The 25,519-nt window shown below is 44.4% G+C and overlaps 1 protein-coding gene across 1 annotated transcript; it reads left to right on the top strand.

Annotated features, from left to right (window-relative positions):
• The first annotated feature begins 15,471 nt into the window (after positions 1–15,471).
• On the top strand, positions 15,472–25,221 carry LOC142297215 (trace amine-associated receptor 4-like). Its single transcript, XM_075341477.1, has 2 exons — positions 15,472–15,659; positions 24,204–25,221. The coding sequence occupies exons 1-2, from the start codon at positions 15,472–15,474 to the stop codon at positions 25,219–25,221; spliced, it is 1,206 nt and encodes a 401-aa protein (XP_075197592.1).
• Positions 25,222–25,519: the final 298 nt, after the last annotated feature.

Here is a 25,519-nt window from a genome sequence, read left to right as displayed (position 1 = left end):
GTAGCTTCCTCACTCGATGGTGCATCTGCCATCCCCAGTGAAGAAGGCCCAATGCCCTCTGAAGGCTTGGTCACCTTGTCCTCAACCTCCAGCACCATGCCCCCCACTTCCCCATCAAATGGAGAACTATAGATGTCACAAAGGGCATGGTACTGGTTAGTTTGGCCCTCTAAAGGTGAAGTGGTCAAGCCTTCCTCCAGGTTCTGGATTGCGGTTGACTCTGCCAGGGAATCCCCTGACCTCCTCATCCAGCTCACAGTCTAAAACCTCAGCTGCGAGCCTCTCCTCCTTGGCTTTTGGAGGCAGGGACATTACCCTTTGTCTCCTCTCCTCCTGACAATTTTCCACCATTTTTACCCTTGCAGGGTTTGGCAACCGCTTGCCACATGAGCCACACACAAAGTGCACTTAACCACTTTACACCCTACTCTAAATTGTGTGGGGCTACAGCACTGGTAACAGACTTTAGGTTGCCTCCGGTAGAAGATCATGTTCCGGTCTCTACCTAAGAGGATCAAGGAGGGAATGTGGTTAATGGTATTCCCTGACACCTTTAACTAAACTATAAAGATCCATGCCCCTGAACAAAACCCAAACTCATCAATCACCTTTTTACATGGATCACCTCCCCATAGCGGCTGATGCATGTCATAATGTCTGCGCAAGAAAGTGACTTATTACCAGTCAAACTTTACATTTTCTTTACCATGTTCTGATGAGAGATTGACTGGATATCAAACCTTTGTCAGTCGGGGCAATTCAGAGTCAGCTCATATTGTAACCAGAAGAGTTCCATACCCACTGGCCGCATAAAACTAACATAAAAGATGGTGGTCCCAAAAGGCTCTATCAGGATATATATATCATGCCCATCATAGCCAATATCCACTAGAAGCCTCACCACCCTCTTCTTACAATCCAGAGGGCATAGCTCATCGCCCACCAAGCAGAAATGAACCACGTTCTTACAAAGACCACACTGTCTCATCCCTTTTATCTTGGGAAGCCGCCAGACCATGTCTATTTGTCCGAAAGGACAAATCAACCACTACTTCCTTTATATCGATGATTCCTCACCTCTCTTCAGGGTGTCCAGAAGGTGCTGTTGCAAGTCACCTTCACTGTATCCACTGGATAAAACCCCACTCACCTCAGCAACAGTGGTTTCTGCATAACTGTGTGTGCCTGCCCTGGCCACCACCGCTGGGAAGGCAGCAGCAGCCACCAAATTTAACACCACTCCACCAGCAGTCTTACTCCCATCTTCATTCCTAGCAACCACTATGGCATCAACTATACCTGCAGTCTCTCCAGCACCTTCTACACCTGCAGTCATTCCAGCTCCTTCTATTCCACACCCCAACATCCACTTCTGTCTCTGCAACCCCCTCATTCACTATCACTATCTCCATCTTCCCTTCAGACACAACATCATTCTCACACCCTTCAAGCAGTTCTGCCATGGTGGGTTGAGTCACAGCTCCATTTTCTATATTTACATTATTTGCAGAAACATCGATGTCCTTGTCACCATCCAGAGACCCAAAAATTATGGCTGTGCACCCTCCAACCTTCAACTTTACTCCTAGGTGCTCCTCACAGTTCTTATCAGTGGGCTTGGCACTCTGCTCTCCAGGAACAGCAGCTGTCATGCCCGCACCATTAGCCCCAAGAGCCATACCGACGGCTATCAGGATTTTCAAGGGGGATGGCTCCCTGCCCCCCCACTTGCATAGGTGGGCATCCACCAGCCCACTGCATCATACCTCTACCTGAAGCATGCCACTCCCCTACTGCAACCGGCTCAGGTGTGGGGGGGAGCAACGGGAACTTCTACAGGCTCTCTATGTTTGGCACCACTTCCACCGCTGTCGCATTATTGCCCCTCCTGTGAGCTGCAGGGACCATACCTCCATCATCATCACCACTTCTCCTCTCAGACTCCCCACATGACCCAGGTCTCCAGCCCACTACAAAGCTAGGGCACCCCTGGCCAGCAGGTTTCCCACGAGAGACAGCAGCCCCAGTACATTTTGACATGCAGACATATTTGAAACTCACCATCTCTTGTGTTGACCTGGTATTCAGCTTTTCTTCTTCTCCTCTTCTAGCAGATCATCACTCATGGGGAAGCACATTAGGTCCACCAGCGACTCCAAGTTTTTAATTGCTGCCAGTAGACCTCTGAAATCTTGTCCTCCTCCACTCTCACTGCAATCCTGCTGTCACTCCATTCCATGTCCAAATCTGACAGGGCTACCTTTAATCCTCCTGGGTCATTGCTTGAGAGAATGCTGTCTTTTTCACCACCAGATGGCACGGTGGTACTCACTCAGCCAAGAACAGATGCGGAGTCTCCGGTAAAACAAACGGCTGGATGGACGGGTCCCGCAGCCGGCTGCTGTGGTTTCTCCCGGACGGTTGGTGGTGGCTGCCTTTCCCTGCACCTTTTGTGTAACTTCGGTCCCAATGGCTTCCCACCCGTAACTCGCTCCCCAGCATAGATATATGCCGGAGGAGCCCTTTTGCCCGCAGGCTCTGGTTCTGGGACTTCTAGCTGTGGCGGTAGCTGTATTTCCCTTGTGCTGTTTGGACAGTTGCCTTCAATCGGGTCTTGGCTGCTAGGAAACCCCTGGGGTTCCTGTCACTAACGGATTTGACCTGTTTAACGGGAACTCCAAGCCTGGTCGGGGTCCGCAGGCCCTGCCGGTTTGTGCTGGCTTCACTTCGCTCCCCGGTTCGGTACCGGCGAGCCACCGCCCGTCCCCGGTCCTACGGTTCCGCGTCGATCTGTCTCTCCTGCAGACGGCCACCACCGTCTGTCAACCTTGCTCTTGGTGCCCGGGCCACGTACCCGGACACGGTCAGTACTACTACCACTTCACTCCTCTCTCTTTCACCTGTCTAACTGTTCTGACTTCCTTTCCCGCCTCCAGGACTGTGAACTCCTCAGTGGGTGGGGTCAACCGCTTGGCTCCACCCCACCTGTTGTGGACATCAGCCCCTGGAGGGAGGCAACAAGGATTTGTGTCTGACTGATGTGCCTATCTCGGGGTGTGGGGTGTGTTGTTGTAGTACCTGTGACGACCTGGCTAGTCCAGGGCGCCACAAAGGGACCCAAATTCCTCATGATTCCCTCATGCCACCGCTGCCCCCAATTCCTCCATTAGCTCCCGTACTCGGGCTGTCAGGTCTGTGCACCCCTTGCTACTCGTGTGGTCACGTCGGAACCTGGCCTCCTTAAGTTCCCTCTATAACCTGCCGATCTTCACCCGATCCACCCATATTATTTGAACATATGGGTAACCCGTGTGGTAACGGTATCCAGAGATTCCCGGCATTCCATGACCCCCCCCAACACTTATCCAGCCATATGCTGGTCCGCTCCAATGTTTATGGGGAAAGCCTTACCCTGAGCCAGATGGGGGGGATGCAGTCCTCCTCACTCTGGTGGCTCTCTTAGGTTCCTTCATTGCAGCAGTCTTCATTTCCTTTCATAATACCCTTCCTTACTGTAAAAAATTATTTATGATTACCATACTTCATTTTATTATACCCAATGGTCATTCCATTTTACCTTATTAATATTTCTTCTTTACCAAAATTTTGTGAATAATATATATATATATAAATATATATATATATACATATATATATATATATATATATATATATATATATATTGATAAAAGTGATTATAGAATTTGGATCAAAACCAACCTCCTTAATACCATTAAAATATGATGTTATGAAATGATTTATATATCAAAGTAAAAATTAAAAATATTTTTTGTAAGTCTGGATAAATCTCCATATCACTTTTATATCATATTGTTTAAAGAGATGTTTAGCTATCTGCAATATAATATAAAATTCTATAAAAGTAAGTACATTAGAAATAAGTATTCTAGAATAGAAGTCTTCTGTTTTAACCTTTGTTGTGTGTTTGCACTTATTAACAGATGGCTAAGTCAAGATACTGTATAATAATTACTAATTACTAAAGAAATATACATTAATACCTCGGTTTTCGTTGAATCGGTTATCGCTGGTTTCGGATTTTGTCAATTATTTTCGGTGGAAAATTTGTCTCAGTTATCGTCGGTTGCTTCGGATTTCGTCTGCATGCCCACGTGACCACGCTGCTAAGTTTGCTACTGCAAAGGGTGAATCGCACATTCTCCTGCTCAGAGAGGCATTGTGTGAGCCTCACCCTACGTTTCAAAATATAAGTAACGTCCCTGGTGTGTCCCTTGCTAATCAATTGGCTAATTAATTAACCCCTTCCTTGTAGCTCCATCATGGGACCAAAGAAAGTTCCCAGGGCCAGCAGCCCTTTGAAGAAGAAGAAGGCCAGAAACACCATAGAGTTGAAGAAGGAAATTATTGGAAAATATGAGAGTGGCATTAAGATTGCTGAACTAGGCCACATGTGTGGGAAGTCGCCATCCACAATAAGTTACATCATGGCAAAAAAGGAACCCATAAAGGAGGCTTATGTAGCAAAAGGGGTGAATATGCTAACAAAACAGAGATTACAATCAATTGAAGAGGTTGAACAGCTATTATTAATCTGGATCAATCAAAAACAGTTAGATGGCGATACTGTTTTGGAGGCCATCATATGTGAAAAGGCCAGACTGTTATATGCTGATCTTATTAAGAAACAGCCTGGGACAAGTGCTAGTGCACTTAGTGATTTTAAATCCAGCAGAGGCTGCTTCGATAAATTCAAGAGGCATACTGGCATTCATTATATGCACTATATACACATATGTTACTGGGCATTGCAAAGCTGTGAGTTTGGACAAGTCTGGGGCAGAAAAAAATTGTGACTGAATTCAAAGATTACATAAAGGCTGAAGGATTTATCCCTCAACAAGTCTTCAACTGTGATAAAACTGGCCTATTTGCCAAAGAGGATGTTCATTACACAGGAGGAAAAAGCACTGCCAGGGCATAAGCCTATGAAAAATAGGCTAACTCTTTTGTTTTGTGCTAATGCTAGTGGAAACTGAAGCCATTACTGGTGTACCATTCAGAAACTCCTAGCGTGTTTAGCAGAAATAATGTGATTAAAAGTAAATTGTGTGTGATGTTGAGGACAAACAAGAAGGCATAGGTCACAAGGGCAATTTTCATTGAGGGGATGAATGAAGTGTTTGGCCCAAGTGTGAAAAAATACCTCCAGGATATTCATTTGCCCCTTAAGTGCCTTCTGCTAGTGGACAATGCTCCTGCACATCCTCCTGGTTTGGAAGAGACTTTGTTGAAGCAGTTCAGTTTCATTACATTGAAGTTCTTGCCCCCTAATACCAGACCTCTCATTCAGCCCATGGACCAGAATGTAATTTCGAATTTAAAGAAACTGTACACAAAAGCAATGTTTCAAAGGTGCTTTGAGGTGACATCAGATACACAATTGTCCTTAAAGCTTGGGCACCCTGCATTTCGGATTCCAATCCCCAGCTGCCTAGTTGTACCTGGCTGGATACAAAAATTGGGCGAAGCCCACGTCATTTTTTTTTTAATTATTTCATGAAATCCATGAAATAATTTAAAACAAAGGGCTTCCCTATATTTTTGGTTCCAAGCCAGGTACAAATAGGCAGCTGGGGGTTGGGGGCAGCCCATACCTGCCTGCTGTACCCGGCTAGCATACGAAAATATGCGAAGCCCACGACATTTTTTTGGGGGGGCAAAGAAATTCTGCAATCAGTCCTGGAAGGAGGATGCTGAGCCTTGTAGTTCTCCAGCCGCTGTCTGCTCTCCTGCATCCACTAGTGGATGGAGTATGCTGAGCCTTGTAGGTCTGCTCCCCCTGACTCTCCCTCCATCATACAGTCCTGGATGGAGTATGCTGAGCCTTGTAGTTCTGCAGCTGTCTGCTCTCCTGCATACACTAGTGGAGAATGAAGAACATATTGAAGAGGGAAATTACATCAGACCTTTTTTCTTTTTTTTTTTTTTTTCAACAATCTTTAATGGCAATGTTCACTGATAAAAAATGCATAAAAACACAGCAAAAAACGCACCAAAACGCGGTAAAAACGCATGCGTTTTTGTGCGTTTTTTGCGGCAAAAAAAGGCACAAAAATGCAGTGTCAAAAAAACGCAGTGTGTGAACTTAGCCTAAGAGAGTTCTGGAAAAAACTTTTAACATTCTCAACTGCAGTAGCCTCATAGATAAGGCTTGGCAGGGAGTGACATCCAGGACCTTGACATCTGTCTGGAAGAAATTATGGCCAGGATGTATTCTTGAGAGAGATTTTGAAGGGTTTGAGCCTTCCTCTGATGACCCTACACATGTGGTGCAGTCAGTTGTTGATTTGGGGACATACATGGGTTTGGAGGTGAATGGTGAGGATGTGGAAGAGTTAGTGGATGACCACAGTGAAAAACTCACCACTGAAGAGATGCAAGACCTTCAACTAGAAGTGCAACAGACAGCAGATGAAGATGTTGCTTCAGGTGAAGAGGGAAAGATGGGAGAATGTGCCTTCTTCAGAGATTAAGGACATGTTTTCCATGTAGAGTAAGGTTCAGCGGTTTGTGGAGAAAAATCACCCTGACAATGCTGTTGCAGGCTGTGTCTGCAGCTTGTTTAATGATAATGTCTTGCCCCAGTTTAGGCAAATCTTAAAGAGATGGCATAGACTGACTTCCTTAGTTTTCTTGTTCATCATAGGTCCACTAAAGACCCTGTCACACACAGAGATAAATCTGCGGCAGATCTGTGGTTGCAGTGAAATTGTGGACAATCAGTGCCAGGTTTGTGGCTGTATACAAATGGAACAATATGTCCATGATTTCACTGCAACCACAGATCTGCCAAAGATTTATCTCTGTGTGTGACGTGGCCTTATCTCTGAACCTGGTTCTAGTGCCAAAAGACCAGGAAGGGAAGTGACCTCAGATAGTGCCTTGCCTATGATCCTTAAGGAGGGGGATTCCCTTTCCAAACAATAATGCAGAATAGAACAGTACTGTATCTGTAAATGCCATGTTAAATATTAGCATTTAAAGATTAGGATTAGTCTTTTATATTCAGGCTATTCCACTTGTTATTGTTTTTACTATTAAACATCTTTATTCTCTATAAAATGCGTTTTTGGTCTGTATTTTGGAGTGTCGAAACAAATTAATTAGATTTACATTGATTCCTATGGAAATAATTGCTTCAATTTTTGTCAGCTTCGGTTTTCATCAATTGTGTTCGGACAGATTATCGCCGAAAACCCAGGTACCACTGTATACCGTATTTTTTATTTTATAAGACGCACTGCATTATTACACACACCCCAAATTTAGAGGAGGAAAATAGAAAAAAATAATTTTTAATGTTAAAATGAGGGTCTGTTTTATAATCCTATTGCGTCTTAATCCTAATGCACACAAGGGGAGAGCTGCGGTGATGGAGCGGCTCAGGAAGGTCACAGGAGGCAGGGTCAGCGATGCTACGGACTCAGAGAAGGGAGTGTTGCGGCTTAGGAGGGTCGGCAATACTGTTGGTACCATTGATCTGCCTATGAGCGGCGGGCACCTTTGATCTGATAATGGGCTATGTGGGGTGTCACTGCAGTGGAGCAACTTAAGAGGGTCACAGGATGGGGTGTCTTGGCGGCGGGTATCCATTGATCTGACTGCGGGCTCCGTTGAATTACCTGCGGTTGATGAGATAGACTTTAAGAAAATGGCCGCGGAGGCAGCGCGTGTGCAGATAGGACACCGTGGCTATTTTCTTGAAGTCCATCGCGTCAATCTGTGCATGCGTCGCCTCCGCCGCCATTTTCTTGAAGTCCATTGTGTCAACCGTTGTCGACTCAATGAAGCCCACGTCAGATTAATGCATCCGCGGCCGAAACACTCCATCTTGTGACCCTCCTGAGCTGCTCCCCTGCTCCTCTGAGCCCTCATATCGCCGACCCTGCCTCCTATGACCCTGCTTTACCACCGTCGCCCTAGTAAGCCATATCTGGATTGTAAGACGCACCCCCATTTTATCCATAGTTTTTTTGGGGGGGGGGTGTTTTATAATCCAGAAAATAGGGTATATGAATAATATATTTTGGATATATTATATTTAATTATTTATCTTAATATTCATATATTTAAACTTCTTTGTATTTTATATAAAAATTAAATGAACTTAAAGAGAAATGTAGCACTATTTATGAAAAGGCCAAATATAAAATCCACTTACCACAGTTTTTGTTTTACATTTCCGTTACAATTTTTCTTTAGCAGGGGCTCATTCCCTTGTCTATCCCCTATAGATTTTCAGACTGTCACAGATTTTTTCCAAACCATTCATTTCACATATGGAGGTATGCATACATTTAACAAAATATTGTTTCTTTAATTATCAATTATTAATGTGTGTTATAACGGTATCTTTAATTTGAAGTATTTCTTTAAATATTCCCTGAATTGAAATAACATTTGACTTTCATATCAGTCCATGGACACATATACACATGACAAACAGATAGACCCTATAGTATTCATATATTATTAGCTCAGAGTTCAAATGTCACATGCTTCACCTGTTAAATATACTTTAATTTTTAAAATGCAAAGTAAAATTCTGCACACAGCATATATTTGTAGGCACACTGTAATGCTCTCAGGTGGACCCACTGGGCCACAGCACACAGAATATCTGTGGGGCATGGCAATGGCTCATACCAGGTATTCACCAGAGCCTTTAATGGTGAGCGTGTATTTGCCTGCCGGTAGAAACCAGGTGCCACTCAGGGAGACTTGCTGCTGTGATAGTTGACCCCAGAGGTATGGACACTGACAGTCTCTGATGAGGCAGATGCAGCCAGGATGACTGATGCGGCAAACTTGGCTGGTATGGAACAATGCAGCAGCAGCCGGTACAGAAGATTTGGCTATTATGGAATGATACAGAAGCAGACGGTACTACGAAACAGACAGCTGTAAGTAGCACAGAAGCAGCACATAGGTAAGGGACCTGGACATATAGCAACACATATCTAGGATTAGACCACATTGCCCTGAGATCTCCCATAAGGGGAGGGTGCCTTAGATGCCTAGTGCCTATCAGCCATAATCTAAGAGGCACTTCCGGGTTAGAGCGCGCTAGCCCTAGATGCGCGTACCTAAAGTTTGCTGCCAGGAGACCTGAGAGGCATGCACAGGTCCTGGGAGCTAACAGGAGGGATTAAGGATAGAGCAATCATAGCTGAGCAGATGGAAGACTAATTATTATTACTTTTATTTATATACAGAGATCTAATTTATTAATGAACAGTACATCACCTTGGAGGTATATATACAATTATACTGAATATACAATATACATAAATGTATTGTATATGAGAAATTATGAATATTCCTATATTCACATTTTAATCAAATCTGAACCCAAATCTGTAAATTCTATCCAGTATAGATTGTTTTAAGAGCTCAGAAAATTTACATTCCATATTAGTAAATTCTCCGATTTTAGGAACCACCTGTCTTTGGGTATCAAGTTCCATTGAAATCATCTGTCTTTCTAGAGAGAGAAAATCAGAATTATTTTCCTGTGGAATAGGATTTTCAGATGACATTTTAATGATATTATGAGGTTTATACAGTGGCGTAGTTTGTATTTGTGTATTTGATACACTGCCGAGTTTGCAAGTTTTCCCACCTACAAAGAATGGAAAGGTCTGTAATTTTTATTGTAAGTACATTTCAACTGTGACAAACAGAATTAAAAAAAATCCAGAAAATCAAGGTACTGCTGATAAGTTTTTGTGATCTTTTTTTGTTTCTATGGTAACGAGTGTTACATCACATGAAAGCCTTATGTGTCTAATATATGTTTTCAAATTATTGTGTTTGTTGCTTATGGCAACAGTGTCTACACACTTGGGAAAACAAAATGGTGAAGTCTAATGTGATATTCACAGCAACTGAGAGCAGAGGAGTGATAAAATTCTGCAAGGAAAGTCCACAGAGGATATTCTTGGTGATATGTCGCAGACATTGGGGGATGAATGCCCTTTATATTCCACAGTTAAGAACTGGGTTGCCAAATTTAAAATGGGCCACTTCAGCACCAACGAACGATGAGGAATGTCCTGGACGACCGAGAGTGGATGTTGTTCCAGAGATCGTCGATGCTGTGCACAACCTCATACTGGAGAATTGACGAATTTCAGCTAAAGCAATAGCAGACATCATGGGGATTTCCCGTGAATGTGTTTGTGTCATTATACATGAACATTTGGACATGAGAAAGCAATCTGCAAAGTGGGTCCTCAAATGTTTGACACCAGATCAGAGAAGCATGCGAGTGAAAACTTCCCGGTCATTTGTCAGCGTTTCTTGACTGATAAGAACTTCCTGGATCGACTGGTCACTATGGATGAGACCTGCATTTATTTGTATGACCATGAAAACAATGAGCAGTCAAAAAAGAGGAGGCACAGTGGTTCTCCTCGTCCAAAGAAGTTCAGGGTGCAAAAATCAGCCACTAAGGTGATGGCACCTGTGTTCAGGGATAAGGAGAGTGTGCTGCTAGTGGATTTCCTTCAAAAGGGTTCCACCATCAATGCAAGCTATTACATTTAACTTTTGAACAAATTGAAGGCAGCTCTGAAGGCCAAAAGGCATGGCAAGCAGTCCAAAGGAATCTTGTTCCTGCAAGACAACACCTCCACTCACACTGTACAAGTGACCATGGCAAAATTGGCAGAGCTTGGCTTCTAGCTGGTTGACCACCCACCTTATTCACCAGACCTAGCTCCCTCCGATTATCATCTGTTTCCAAACCTGAAGAAACACCTCAAGGGTGCCTGGTCTGAGGCACAACCAAAATCCTTCTTTTTGCTAGGCTTATAGAACTTGGAATACTGATGTAAGAAGTGTGTTGACATCAGTGGAGAATATGTAGTATAAATGTAAAGCTTCATCATCCTATCTTGTTTCTTTCTGGGTAAAGCCAAAGACTTATCAGCAGCCCATCGTATAACTTTTAAATAATTAATTTGCATTTTATTGCATGAAATAAGTATTTGATCACCTACCAACCAGCAAGAAGTCTGGCTCTCACAGACCTGTTATTTATTTTTTTTTAAGCAGCCCTCCTACTCTGCACTCATTACCTCTATTAATTGTACCTGTTTAAACTTGTTACCTCTATAAAAGACACCTGTCCAAAAACTCAATCAATCACACTCCAACCTCTCCACCATGGCCGAAACCAAAGAGCTATCTAAGGATACCAGGGACAAAATTGTCGACTTGCACAAGGCTGTGATGGGCAAGTAGCTTGATGAAAAGGCAACAACTGTTGGCGCAAATGTTAGAAAATGGAAGAAACAGAAGATGACTGTCAATCTTAGTCGGTCGGGGGCTCCATGCAAGATTTCATCTAGAGGGGGAAGGATGAAACTGAGAAAGATCAGGAATTAGCCCAGAAGTACATGGGAGGACCTGGTGAATGCCTTGAATAGAGCTGAGGCCACAGTCTCAAAGATTACCATTAGAAACACACTACACTGTCATGGATTAAAATTCTGCAGAATACGCAAGGTCCCTTTGCTCACGCCAGCACGTGCCCATGCCCTTTTCAAGTTCGTCAATGACTATCTGGATCATCCAGAGGAGGCATTGGAGAATGTCAAGAACTACAGGAATCTTCTGACCCCTGTAGTTGCAAACAAAGGTTTCTGTACCAAATATTAAAATGCAAAATAATTATTTAAAAATCATACAATGTGATTTTCTGCATTTTTGGGGGGATTCTGTCTGTCACAGTTGAAGTGTATGATGAAGATTAGAGACTTCTCCATTCGTTGTAGGTGGGAAAACTCGCAAATTCGTCTGTGTATCAAATACTTATTTTCCCCACTGTTTGTCCCCATTCTGGACCTTTCCTGTTAAATATGTTCCCCATCCTGGGATACATATATCCCCTTCCTTGTCACTTCCTGGTAAATATGTCCCTCATCCTGGTATATATGTCTCCATCCTGGGCCTCTTTAGGCAAAATAAAACCCATTCCTTTCACCTTCATCCACTCTCACATCGCACAACATCCTGCTCTGTCATATCATAATGACATTATTGCCATGCGACACCAATACCTGGTGCTCCGACGTCAGCTGCCAGCCTCTGTTTGGCCAGTGGCATGTATTGTGATGCAATGAAATGACAGATTTTTGAGCTGCAGTGCATTTAATAGACACTGGGGTTGGCGGACCTGTTCCATCCATGGGCTCGGTTGCTTGCATAGTATGCCCTCCCTGCTTGTCATTCTATTATTTTCAAAGTGTACTGAAAGTGCACTCCTCTGCTGGCTATAAAGACAACTGACTTGCCTTCTAGTCCCTTTCCTTTTCTCTGGCAAGATAACCTACTGTCAGTGCTCACCAAAAGTTATAATCAAAGGTACACATACTGAGCATGTGTCGGAATTGACAACTGGCACATGCTCAATATAGCAGAAACTAATAAAGCAGAGACTAACCGAATTTCTGAAAAGATTGTCCCCGATGACATCTTGTTCAGGGTGGTGAAGGCAGATATGGAAGTGACAGCATAACGGCTCCCTGAAGATCTTTTCTTTGAGGATCCTAAGTGCATGCTGGGAGACACAAGCAATCAACTAGCAATTGACGGAGTATTGAAGGATAAATCTTCTTAATGTTAGAAATGATTAGTAAAGTGTTCCTAAAATTATTGTTCTAGAGAAAAAAAAAGGTATTTGCGCAATAAAAAAAATTAAAATATGAACAATGTAATTATCCAATTGATAAGACTGGTAACGCATCAAATAGACATTGCCAAATTATACGTAATAGAATACGTGAATATTTGTTTCATATTCCCAAATGTTATTTTTTTTGTCAAATTTACTATATCTCAGACACCGTGAGTTACCTGAGTCTGTACTATTGTGAACTAAAGCAGCCCATGGTATGATTTAATAACACCTACATGGAAAAATTTTCAGAAAGGTTTTTTAGACCAGGTCAATGACTATTCTGTTTTTCTTTGCAAACAGCTTAAGCAGCTGTACATTTTTCCCTTGTGTCCTCAATGTGTGATCTACTGAGGGATACCTGGCTATATAAACCATGTTCATCCTACCAGATCCCAAATACCAGAGGACAGGTTTCTTAAAATACATCTCTGGAGCTGATGAAATAAAACAGGTAACTTTACTGCAGGAAAATTACTACAATTTCTACCCCAAAGGCATATTTTATTTCCCTTAGTGTTACAATCACATTTAGAAAAGAACATTTTTCAGCAGTTTTGTACCCCTGGCTATTAGGATTTTACATATTTTCATGTATAAAGCTTTTATTTACAGTGCAAACTCTCTGAAATATTTCTATTCCTATTGTATCTACTAACAGGTCAATGAACAGTGCACAAGGTAAGATCTACTTAGAAATCTATATTGCAGTAATGTGTTGACCGTCATTCTAACACAATAATAACCAGAAAAGTGTATAGCTTTTATAAATAATGTTCCTCCAGTTATGCAGAAAAATAATTATAGCACACGAGTCTGCACCCTAATAATTTTTTTATTCACTTTTATTAATGACTTTGACATTAATAGCAGCATAGACTGGCATTGGATATGCTATCTCCAGGGTTTTCATGCATTAATGCTGTAGAAGAGGGGGTCCCCAACCTTTGGCTCAGGAGCCACATGAGACTCGCGGACCTGGGATATGTGGCTTGCGGCTGTCTGCCAGCTTATTGCATGAGCACCAGGTCTAGCAGACAGCTATGACGAGCAGGTCTCCAGATGGTGAATTATGTGATTAGCCCTGCACATTAGAGCAGATTTGGGTGTCCATATACTGGTCTTGGGGGTTAAGAGATAATTTGATTATGGTAAGCTAGAGACAGGATGATACTACCTAGGTGAGAGGCTCCTTGTAGATGGATGTGATAGTGCGGCGGAAGTGCTAGATGCAAGAATACTGAATGTGTGTATTGTGGGAACCCCTGAATTTTGGTATACTGCCTTGGTGTAATGTTTGTGGAAAGGCTTTGGTTGTCATTTGATCACTAATGGGGATTCTGGGTGTCACTACTTTTGTCACACGGCGTTTGGCTCAAAACTCGCTGAGCGTTATGGCGGCATCTGGCGCAGTTCACATGACAGACTCTGACACCCCACACTGTGGTTTCTCTTGGGCTTCTGAATTGCACAGTAAGGCCTGGGTGTTGATCAGCTGTGTGCTCATTAGTGATCGGGTTGGCAGGGTTTAATCTCTCCTAGCCTGCCGGTTACCTCTAGGATCACATGTTATGAGAAACCTATCATAGCTTCTCCCTGCCTTTTTAGATGGTGGAAACTGACTTCCTGTGCCAATTATAGCGTTAAGTGATACTGGTCCATGTGCTGTTATGATGCAGTTGTTGGTGAACTACTGAGTGCTGTTTAGTGTGCTATGAAAATGTTCTTGTCATTTGTTTATTCCCTTCCTGCTCTTTATTTCCTCCTGATCACGTATATTCTAACACCTATGTGTGTGATTGATGTGAGCTAGAGTTTTAGTTTCCCCGTCTGTCTATTTGCATGGGTTTAACCTCTTCTGTCCCGGCCCTCCACTGGGGTGGGGGAAAGGGGGTAATAGAGCAGGGCTGGCTAGTAGAGTGGCTAGGTTGGCGGTCCAGACCTCTTCACCATCAGGAATACCTCTGGGATAAGGTACAGCTAGAGCCCCCTAGCCTGAGGGTCAGTTTAGGAGCCCTGGTCCACAGTTGTCCTCTTATACTTCATGACAACTGTGGGGATTTGGAAGCTGGATGTGACCTTCTCTAAGAGCTGAATGTGGCTATCATGGTAAGAAAGGTTGAGGACCACTTCTGTAGCATGTAGTATGTGTGTATAGTGCTAGAAATAGCACGGACTGCAGCAACTCCAAACTGCTATTCAGGGCAAAATAACTGCTAAACACAATATAGAAAAACAGTAGAAGTGCAGGTTTCTGTTCTGACTCCCATAGAAAAAAATTGCACTTAGCGACTGGGTGATACCAAAATCATACAAATGTAATGTTTTGTTTTTTTTTATTAAATTACTGTACACAAAACTGAAAATAAAACAATGATAGATTTAAAAAAGTGGGAAACCAGCAGATGGCAGCACAGCTCAGATCAAAAGCAGAAGGGAAACAATGTATGTTATAAATAACTTTTTCAATATTCCCCAGTAGGGTTACCATACATATATACATAAATAGGTAATAATTGGTGTATTTTATTAATTAGAATAGAAGTAATGCATATTTATATTGTTATAACTATGCTGTAATCACGTGAGGTAGTACAATACTAATTATAGTTATACATGTTAGTTAACGTCGTCACGCAGAGCTTATCCAAACGTTGGTATCACATTAGACAGATGTTGTTAGGATATTATCATAAATGCACAGATATGGTAAATAACGTCTAAGTACAATATGAGTATAAGTAGAAATGACTGTGCAGGTTTATAGAAAAGGCAACAAGTGTCTAAACATGATCATGTGGATTGAATATACCTTACATCGAAGTACAGTGAAAATGGATAAAAAAGTACGTTGTATAAGTACTACCAAAGGCAAAAATGCCAGTAAAAAGAAAAAGAGTGTTAGACATCTTTCTTTCACCAGGGGAGATGCTCTGTATATGGGTGGCAGTATGTGCCAATCATTGACTTTTAGTGATGGGTGAACATGCTTGGCACTACTCATAACTCGATCGAGCATTAGTATGCTCGGGAACTCGGGCAAGTATTGCTGGTGCTCAGTTATTTCGTCTATCAAACAACAACTACAAAACACAGGCTTGCTTCACTGCATGATGTGCACAGGCACCCCAGAAAGAGACATTCGCAGTCTATAAATGGCTCTCCATGGGGATAAAACAATGTTTTCTGATGTAGTGTGTCCAAAAATACCCTCCAGCCCGAAATTATCTTTTTTTGGCTGGCTGTATGTGGGAGAAAGCTCGAACAGGCTTTCCATAATGCTCATTACTCGCGTCAAGCTCATCTGAACATCTCAACGTCTCAAATCGAGTAACGAGCATTCAAACATTTTAGTCCTCACCCATCACTATTGACTTCCATAAAAATCATTACTTGAGTTGAGCACTTTCAGAGTGTCTGACCAGCCCGATCAAGTACAGGGCACCCAGGCATTTTAGTTCACAGCCATTTCTAATTGCTATACCTAGTGGTGGGTGAGCACTAAAATGCTCAAAAGCTTTTTGGTCAATTGAAGCTGGTCAGACACTTGGACGAGCTTGACGCTAGTGAGAAGCATTATGGAAAGTCAGTGATTGCCCTGTTTGGGTCTCTGCCCACATATAGCCAGGTATAAACAGAGCATTTCCAAAGAGAGGGAGGGTGGGGTTTTTATGTGTTTTTTTTGTCACACTACGTCTGAGAACGTTGCTTTATCCCTCAGGAGAATCATTCAGAGACTGTGAAATGACTTTTCAAGTTTTGAGAAATGACTGACTTATAATCATCAGGGGTGCACGTGGATGAGGTGCTTGTACGTGTTTTTTTACTCAAAGTGTCATCGTCACTAAGTGTCTGGCAGTTAATTCAATGGAAGTTGACTAACATTAATTTTCTCTCTTTTCACACAGATATATCTCCGCTTGCTGTATCTAATTTATCATTGCTCCATTACAGTAACGTCTAAGCTCTCTAATATATGTCTTTTCCCTCAATGTAGACTTTTTCTGATATTAAAAGGTGTGATATTGTTTAGACGGAGATTAGCCTGCTTTACACGGTACAATTACGCATACGATATCGTATGCGATCGTACCCGCCCCCATCGTATGTGCGGCACGTTCAATTTGTTGACCGTGTCGCACAAATGATAATTTCCTGTCACACGTACTTACCCTTCCATACGACCTCGATGTGGGTGGCGAACATCCACTTCCTGTAGTGGGAGGGATGTTCGGCATCACAGCGACGTCACGTGGCAGCCGGCCAATTGAAGCGGAGGGTTGGAGATGAGCGGGACGTAAATATCCCGCCCACCTCCTTCCTTCCAAATTAGGAGCTGCGGGAGCTGCGGGTTGCAGGTAAGATCTGTTCATCTTTCCCGGGGTGTCACACACTGCGATGTGTGCTACCTCGGGAACATTGAACAACCCGACATGCAATTTTTAGCTTATGAACGACGTGTGTGCGATCAACGGTTTTTCGATCAATCGCAATCGCACGTAGGTTTTACACACTACAATATTACTTACGATGCCGGATGTGCGTCACTTACAACGTGACCCCGCCGACACATCGTAAGATTTATTGTAGTGTGTAAAGCCCGCTTAAGGCATAGTGTTAAACCCCAGGAGACCTGCACCCGGTCCTCTGCCCACTGTTTTAATGCACTGTTGGAATTGAATAAAGCACCTTTGGGATACTCACTTGCTGTGCCGTGGTTTTCTACTTCTATGGATGTCTGCATAGTGTTAAATCTGTTAAGTCACCTTTGACTAGATATTCTTCCCCTGGTGTGTTGACCAGCCTGTTAGCTAGTATAACTCAGCTTACTTTCCATAATCCATCATACTTGCTCCTGCAGTCAGTCTTATACATCTAGAAGCAAAATAATGGGTATACGTGTGTGGGGTGCTTGCACGTGTCTTCTTACGCAAAAAGTCTTCAATGCTAAGTGCCTACCAGTTACATTCTTTTCTAACTATGTGCTTTAGTTAAGTCCATCTTCTTGTGTGCTTTTTCATCCACATTAACAGTCCCTTCTATCAGCCATTCTCTCCTTCCTTCTCTCATGTACAGCTCACATGCTATTTTCACCTATCTGAATAATATCAGTTCATCATGTCCCGGGGTATTGTATAATAAGCCATATCACAAATCCAAGACCTCTTTGCTATTTCTCTTTTTACTGCTACTGTTTATTTCAGGGAAATCTCTTCCAACCTAGGTCTACCATCCACCAACTTCAACCTCCACCTCTCATAGAAACCCTGCTAACCTTTTTAACATTAGTTATATGCTTTCTTCTCCCTCTTTTAATTTTACGCTCTGTTATCCATGGTCTGTTTCTTGACCATTTTTCTGCCTGGCTGGGGAACTTCATGTCCCCAGAATTACCAATCCTTATCTTTCAACATCCCCATAAACAGCCCCACCATCCCATCTGCATTCCAGCTTCTATATCTAACCACCTTTCTTGGCCTCTCACACCTTTCAAACTTGGAGACACACAAAGGCGGTAACACCCTTGACCTGGTCTTTGTCCAGTTCTGTTCAATCTCCTACTTAGATATCTCACCTTTTCCCCTCTCTGGCCACAACAGTCTCTCCTTCATGCTCACAAATCCTTACTCATCCCAGCACACTCATACCTATCACACATTCAGAAATCTACATGCCATTAACTCTCATACACTCACAGACTCTCTATACTCATCACTGCTTCCAATCTAGTGTTTTCCTTTCCTAATCTGGCTGTATATCACTATTGACACGCTCAGAAGCACTATGGCCAAGTAGCGCCCCTCACCCTCAGAACCTCCAGAGAGTAAAACAGCCCTGACACACATTGCAAGTGCGTTTTCTACAGCAATGCTCTAGAGTGCTGAATGCCTGTGAAGGAAGCCATAAACCAGATTTTTTTTTCCCACTATAAATGTACAGTCAGGGCCAGAAATATTTGGACAGTGACACAAGTTTTGTTATTTTAGCTGTTTACAAAAACATGTTCAGAAATACAATTATATATATAATGTGGGCTGAAAGTGCACACTTCCAGCTGCAATATGAGAGTTTTCACATCCAAATCGGAGAAAGGGTTTAGGAATCATAGCTTTGTAATGCATAGCCTCCTCTTTTTCAAGGGACCAAAAGTAATTGGACAAGGGACTCTAAGGGCTGCAATTAACTCTGAAGGCGTCTCCCTTGTTAACCTGTAATCAATGAAGTAGTTAAAAGCTCTGGGGTTGATTACAGGTGTGTGGTTTTGCATTTGGAAGCTGTTGCTGTGACCAGACAACATGCGGTCTAAGGAACTCTCAATTGAGGTGAAGCAGAACATCCTGAGGCTGAAAAAAAAGAAAAAATCCATCAGAGAGATAGCAGACATGCTTGGAGTAGCAAAATCAACAGTCGGGTACATTCTGAGAAAAAAGGAATTGACTGGTGAGCTTGGGAACTCAAAAAGGCCTGGGCGTCCACGGATGACAACAGTGGTGGATGATCGCCGCATACTTTCTTTGGTGAAGAAGAACCCGTTCACAACATCAACTGAAGTCCAGAACACTCTCAGTGAAGTAGGTGTATCTGTCTCTAAGTCAACAGTAAAGAGAAGACTCCATGAAAGTAAATACAAAAGGTTCACATCTAGATGCAAACCATTCATCAATTCCAAAAATAGACAGGCCAGAGTTAAATTTGCTGAAAAACACCTCATGAAGCCAGCTCAGTTCTGGAAAAGTATTCTATGGACAGATGAGACAAAGATCAACCTGTACCAGAATGATGGGAAGAAAAAAGTTTGGAGAAGAAAGGGAATGGCACATGATCCAAGGCACACCACATCCTCTGTAAAACATGGTGGAGGCAACGTGATGGCATGGGCATGCATGGCTTTCAATGGCACTGGGTCACTTGTGTTTATTGATGACATAACAGCAGACAAGAGTAGCCGGATGAATTCTGAAGTGTACCGGGATATACTTTCAGCCCAGATTCAGCCAAATGCCGCAAAGTTGATCGGACGGCGCTTCATAGTACACATGGACAATGACCCCAAGCATACAGCCAAAGCTACCCAGGAGTTCATGAGTGCAAAAAAGTGGAACATTCTGCAATGGCCAAGTCAATCACCAGATCTTAACCCAATTGAGCATGCATTTCCCTTGCTCAAATCCAGACTTAAGACGGAAAGACCCACAAACAAGCAAGACCTGAAGGCTGCGGCTGTAAAGGCCTGCAAAGCATTAAGAAGGAGGAAACCCAGCGTTTGGTGATGTCCATGGGTTCCAGACTTAAGGCAGTGATTGCCTCCAAAGGATTCGCAACAAAATATTGAAAATAAAAATATTTTGTTTGGGTTTGGTTTATTTGTCCAATTACTTTTGACCTCCTAAAATGTGGAGTGTTTGTAAAGAAATGTGTACAATTCCTACAATTTCTATCAGATATTTTTGTTCAAACCTTCAAATTAAACGTTACAATCTGCACTTGAATTCTGTTGTAGAGGTTTCATTTCAAATCCAATGTGGTGGCATGCAGAGCCCAACTCTCAAAAATTGTGTCACTGTCCAAATATTTCTGGACCTAACTGTATGTTAACAAACTATAACTCTGACATTGACCTTGCCAAACAGACCTACTTCACAGCCCTGATTTCCTCACTTTCCTGAAAAACATCTCTAGAATCCATCTCTTTCTCACCATGAAAAGAACAAAAGCCTTCACCATGGCCCTAATCCACTCCCGCCTTGATTACTGTCACGCTCCCCGGGTCCTCGGCTCCCCTCCCCGGGTCCTCAGCTCCGCTCCCCGGCTCACCTGCCATGCTCCCCGCTCTCCAACCTCCGGTGCCCGTCCTTCCCAGGCCCCCTGGTCTCCGCTCCCGGCGCCCGACGGCTTCCCAGGTCCTGGCCGGCTCCCCTGCGTCCTCCTCTCAGCTTCCTTCCCTGGCTTCTGGCACCCGCGCAGCGCGCATGCGCATTAGGGCGCGCGCGCGGTCACTGACCCTTTCTTAAAGGGCCAGTGTCAAATTACAGGAAATGATGCACATAGGTACAGGGTATATAGGGGGTTAATGTCCAAGGGAGCGGGGCCTGTTCTTCGTGTTTTCCCAAGCTAGGAGTCAGGTCTCCTTGTGTTTTGTGAGATACTTACCTCTCTATCTTCTAGAGCCGATCCTGCATCGCCATCCGGTTCTGCGGTACCTCGAACCCCGAACGCTGTCCATCTGCCATCCTGACAGTCCGTACCATCTCGGATCCCTGCGGTGACCCGTCATCTCGCTCCAACGGTTCCGGACCCCGCCTGACACCATCACGGCTTCCGAACCTGAGCTCCGTCACCCGGACCACCATCAGTGACCTCGTCGTCCCAGGGATTTCTCCATTTTCTCCCAGTGCACGGACTGTTCTGCTACCTACAGTGCTCCGGCTACCGGACTCCTTTCCCTCATCCGGGAGTTCGGCCCAGTGGATCCACCTCCAGGGTCTACCCGTCCATCTGGCCCTAACAATTACTGTAATTCTCCATTAATTGGCCTCCCCCTCACTAGACTTTCCTCACTCCAGTCCATCCTTATTGCAGTAGCCAGGGTCACCTATCTGTCTAATGGTTACCCGGATGCTTCCATTCTGTGCCAGTCTTTGCACTGGATTCCCATACATTAAAGGATCCAATTTAAATTGCTTGTTCTCACCCACAAAGCTCGCCACAGTGCATCACCCCCCTATATCTCCACCCTCATCTCTTTTTATCACCCTACCTGTACTCTGTGCTCCACATCCGACTTTTGACTAATATCCGCACTAGTCAGAACCTCCCATTCCCAGCTCTAAGATTTCTTTCAAGCTGCACCAATTCTCTGGAATGCTCTACCCCAAGAAATTAGGAATAACCACAACTTACACAGTTTTAAGCGCTCTGAAACAACGCATCTTTTTTGGGTGGCCTCTGATGTTCCCTAATCAAAGTCCTTTTATATATAGCCCATTCATTATTTCTCTGAACATAATTCTCCATCAAAAATAAATACCTGTACTTCTTTGTGTCACCCCCATCTTATTGTAGATTGTAATCCCAAAAGCGGTCTTTACACGCTACGATATATCAAATGATATGTCGTCGGGGTCACGTCGTTAGTGACGCACATTCGGCCTCGTTTGACATATCGTAGCGTGTAACACAAATGAGCGACTGTAAACGAGCAAAAATACTCACCTTATCGTTGCTCGCTGACACGTCGCTCATTTTCAAAAAATCGAACGTTCTTCTGTGCTCCAGTTGTTCATTGTTCCCGAGGCAGCACACGTCACGCCATATGACACCCCGGGAACGATGAACTGCAGCTTACCTGCGGCCGCCGCCAATGCGGAAGGAAGGAGGTGGGTGAGATGTTTACGTCCCGCTCATCTCCTCCTCTCCGCTTCTATTGGCCGGCCGCTGTGTGATGTCACTGTGACGCCAAACGTCCCTCCCCCTTCAGGAAGTGGATGTTCTCCGCCCACTGCGAGGTCGTTCGGGAGGTAAGTACGTGTTACTGGGGTTACGGACTTTGTGCGACATGGGCAACAAATTGCCCGTGCCGCACAAATGATGGGGGCGGGTGCGATCGCAAATGAGATCGCACGATTCATTGCAGCGTGTAAAGCAGGCTTTATGAGCAGGGTCATCATTATTTTTGCTTTAATTATTTTATTATCTATAACTATGGTTATGAACCTCTCAATTTATAAAGCGCTATATAAATAAAGATCATTATTATTATAATTATTGACCCTATCATAGATTAAAGCTTAAATGTTTTTTTCTTTACAGGGTATTTGATGAGATGATCATGATACAATTGAATATAGACTTGATTTCCAGAAGATGGAAAATACCAAAGTGTGCTTCAGTGGTGTGAATACATCTTGCCCTAGAACCAGGGCCGGCTCCAGGTTTTTGTGGGCCCCGGGCGGAAGAGTCCCAGTGGGCCCCATCCACACACAGACACCGATACGAACATATACATATTTAAAGACAAACTCACAAAAATACATATAAACAGACAAATATATACAGTCATATACACTTACAGACACACACACACACAAGTCTGCTGCATACAGACAAACACATACAACTCTGCTACATACAAACACATACAGCTCTGCTACATACAGACAAACGCACACACAAACTCTGCTACATACAGACAAACACATACAACTCTGCTACATACAAACACATACAACTCTGCTACATACAGACAAACACATACAACTCTGCTACATACAGACAAACACATACAACTCTGGTTACATACAGACAAACACACACAACTCTGCTACATTCAGACAAACACATACAACTCTGCTACATACAGACAAACACATACAACTCTGCTACATACAGACAAATGCACACAACTCTGCTACATACAGACAAACACATACAACTCTGCTACATTCAGACAAACACATACAACTCTGCTACATTCAGACAAATGCACACAACTCTGCTGCTCTGTGGGGCCCACACCCGCGGCTTGGCGGGGACAGCACCAGCGGCAGCACCCGCGGCTCGGCAGGGCCCACACCCGCGGCTCGGCAGGGCCCACACCCGCGGCTCGGCAGGGCCCACACCCGCGGCTCGGCAGGGCCCACACCCGCGGCTCGGCGGGTACAGCACCAGCGGCAGCACCCGCGGCTCGGCAGGGCCCACACCCGCGGCTCGGCAGGGCCCACACCCGCGGCTCGGCAGGGCCCACACCCGCGGCTCGGCAGGGCCCACACCCGCGGCTCGGCGGGTACAGCACCAGCGGCAGCACCCGCGGCTCGGCAGGGCCCACACCCGCGGCTCGGCAGGGCCCACACCCGCGGCTCGGCGGGTACAGCACCAGCGGCAGCACCCGCGGCTCGGCGGGGCCAGCACCCGCGGCTCGGCAGGGCCCACACCCGCGGCTCGGCAGGGCCCACACCCGCGGCTCGGCAGGGCCCACACCCGCGGCTCGGCGGGTACAGCACCAGCGGCAGCACCCGCGGCTCGGCGGGGCCAGCACCCGCGGCTCGGCAGGGCCCACACCCGCGGCTCGGCGGGGCCAGCACCCGCGGCTCGGCGGGGCCCGCACCCGCGGAATCGGCGGGTGGGGGCATTGGCAGGGGCCAGGGCATACATCCAGGGGGTAGAAGCAGCTCACCGGGGCCTATAATGGGGAGGCGGGGAGGGCACTTACCCGATTAGGTCACGGTGGAGAGGGGGCCCACACAGCGCCGGACAGAAGCTCGCCTCCTTCATCTGTGGGACTGAGAAGGCGGTAGCTCCGCCCACAGGTGAAATTCAAACGAGGATGTCTGCGCGCCTTAAAGTGACGGCGCCGCAGATTGCTGCCGAGGACTGCGGTCCCCGGAACTCGGCCGGGGACCGCAGAACTGTAAAGGCGAGTGGGCCCCGGCCAAGGGACAGGAGAACTGACGAGGCCGAGTGGGCCCCCCCGGCTCTCCAGGGCCCCGGCATTTGCCCGGGTTTGCCGGGTGCTGACGCCGGCCCTGCCTAGAACCATCAGACCTGTTCTTACCGATATCTCCTTGTATTCTGTTATATATGGAGCTATCATCCTTACAATTGTGGGAAACCTTATGGTGATCATTTCAGTTTCTCATTTCAGGCAACTTCACACACCAACCAACTTCTTGATTTTGTCATTGGCCACTGTGGATTTCCTGCTCGGGCTCACGGTTATGCCGTACAGTATGGCGAGGACCATGACTGCATGCTGGTATTATGGTGACCTGTTTTGTAAAGTACACAGTTGCATTGATATGACATTGTGCACTACCTCCATATTTCATCTATTCTTCATTGCTGTTGACCGTTACTATGCAATATGTCATCCTCTTCATTACAGCAGGAAAATAACTATTTCTGTCATTAAGCTCTACATATTTGTCAGTTGGTCTGTCCCCGGTCTATACTCATTTGGACTCGTATTTTCAAATATAAACACTGAAGGTTTGGAGGGTCCAAAAACTCTTGTACCTTGTATGGGGTTTTGTTCTCTTGAGTTTAACAAAATTTGGAGCATATTTTCTGCTTTGTTATCTTTCTTTATTCCAGGGACGCTGATGATTGGAATATACATGTATATTTTCTCTGTTGCAAAGAAACAAGCCAAGGTGATTACTAATATTCCCAAATCTATAAATCAGAAGAAAAGCAGTAAGAAGAAAATTCATGTAAATGCCGAAAACAAAGCAGCTAGAACACTGAGTTTGGTGATGGGGGTTTTTATTTTTTGCTGGTTGCCCTTTTTTACTCTTACTGTGACTGATCCTTATCTAAATTTTTCAATATCTGATGACATATACAATATTGTTCTATGGCTCGGCTACTTCAATTCTGCATTTAATCCTATTATCTATGGCTTATTTTATCCTTGGTTTAAAAAAACTTTTCTTTTAATTCTTGCTGGTAAAATATTACAATTAGGCTCTGCTTCTGTGAACGTCATGAATAAGATGTAAAGTAATACTTTTTCTAAAGCATTTTTTTAACAAAACTACAGGACAGGGCAAGATTGTGCCTCTAGAACTCCTAATCATGCTTGCACGTGGCGCTGTTCCTTTGAGTATTTTAGGCCCCCTTCACATGTCAGTGATTCCGGTACATATGATGCCACTTTTATACATACCAAAATCATGGACAAATGCAGACCCATTAAAATTAATGGGTCTGCGCACACATCAGTGATTTCTCACGGAACCATGTGTCCGTGTGGACTGTGGAGTACATACGTATCCATATTTTCCGCACGCAGACAAG

The sequence above is a fragment of the Anomaloglossus baeobatrachus genome, chromosome 3, assembly GCF_048569485.1.
Source record: "Anomaloglossus baeobatrachus isolate aAnoBae1 chromosome 3, aAnoBae1.hap1, whole genome shotgun sequence".
NCBI classification, from domain to species: domain Eukaryota; kingdom Metazoa; phylum Chordata; class Amphibia; order Anura; family Aromobatidae; genus Anomaloglossus; species Anomaloglossus baeobatrachus.
This window is presented reverse-complemented; position numbering and strand designations above follow the sequence as displayed.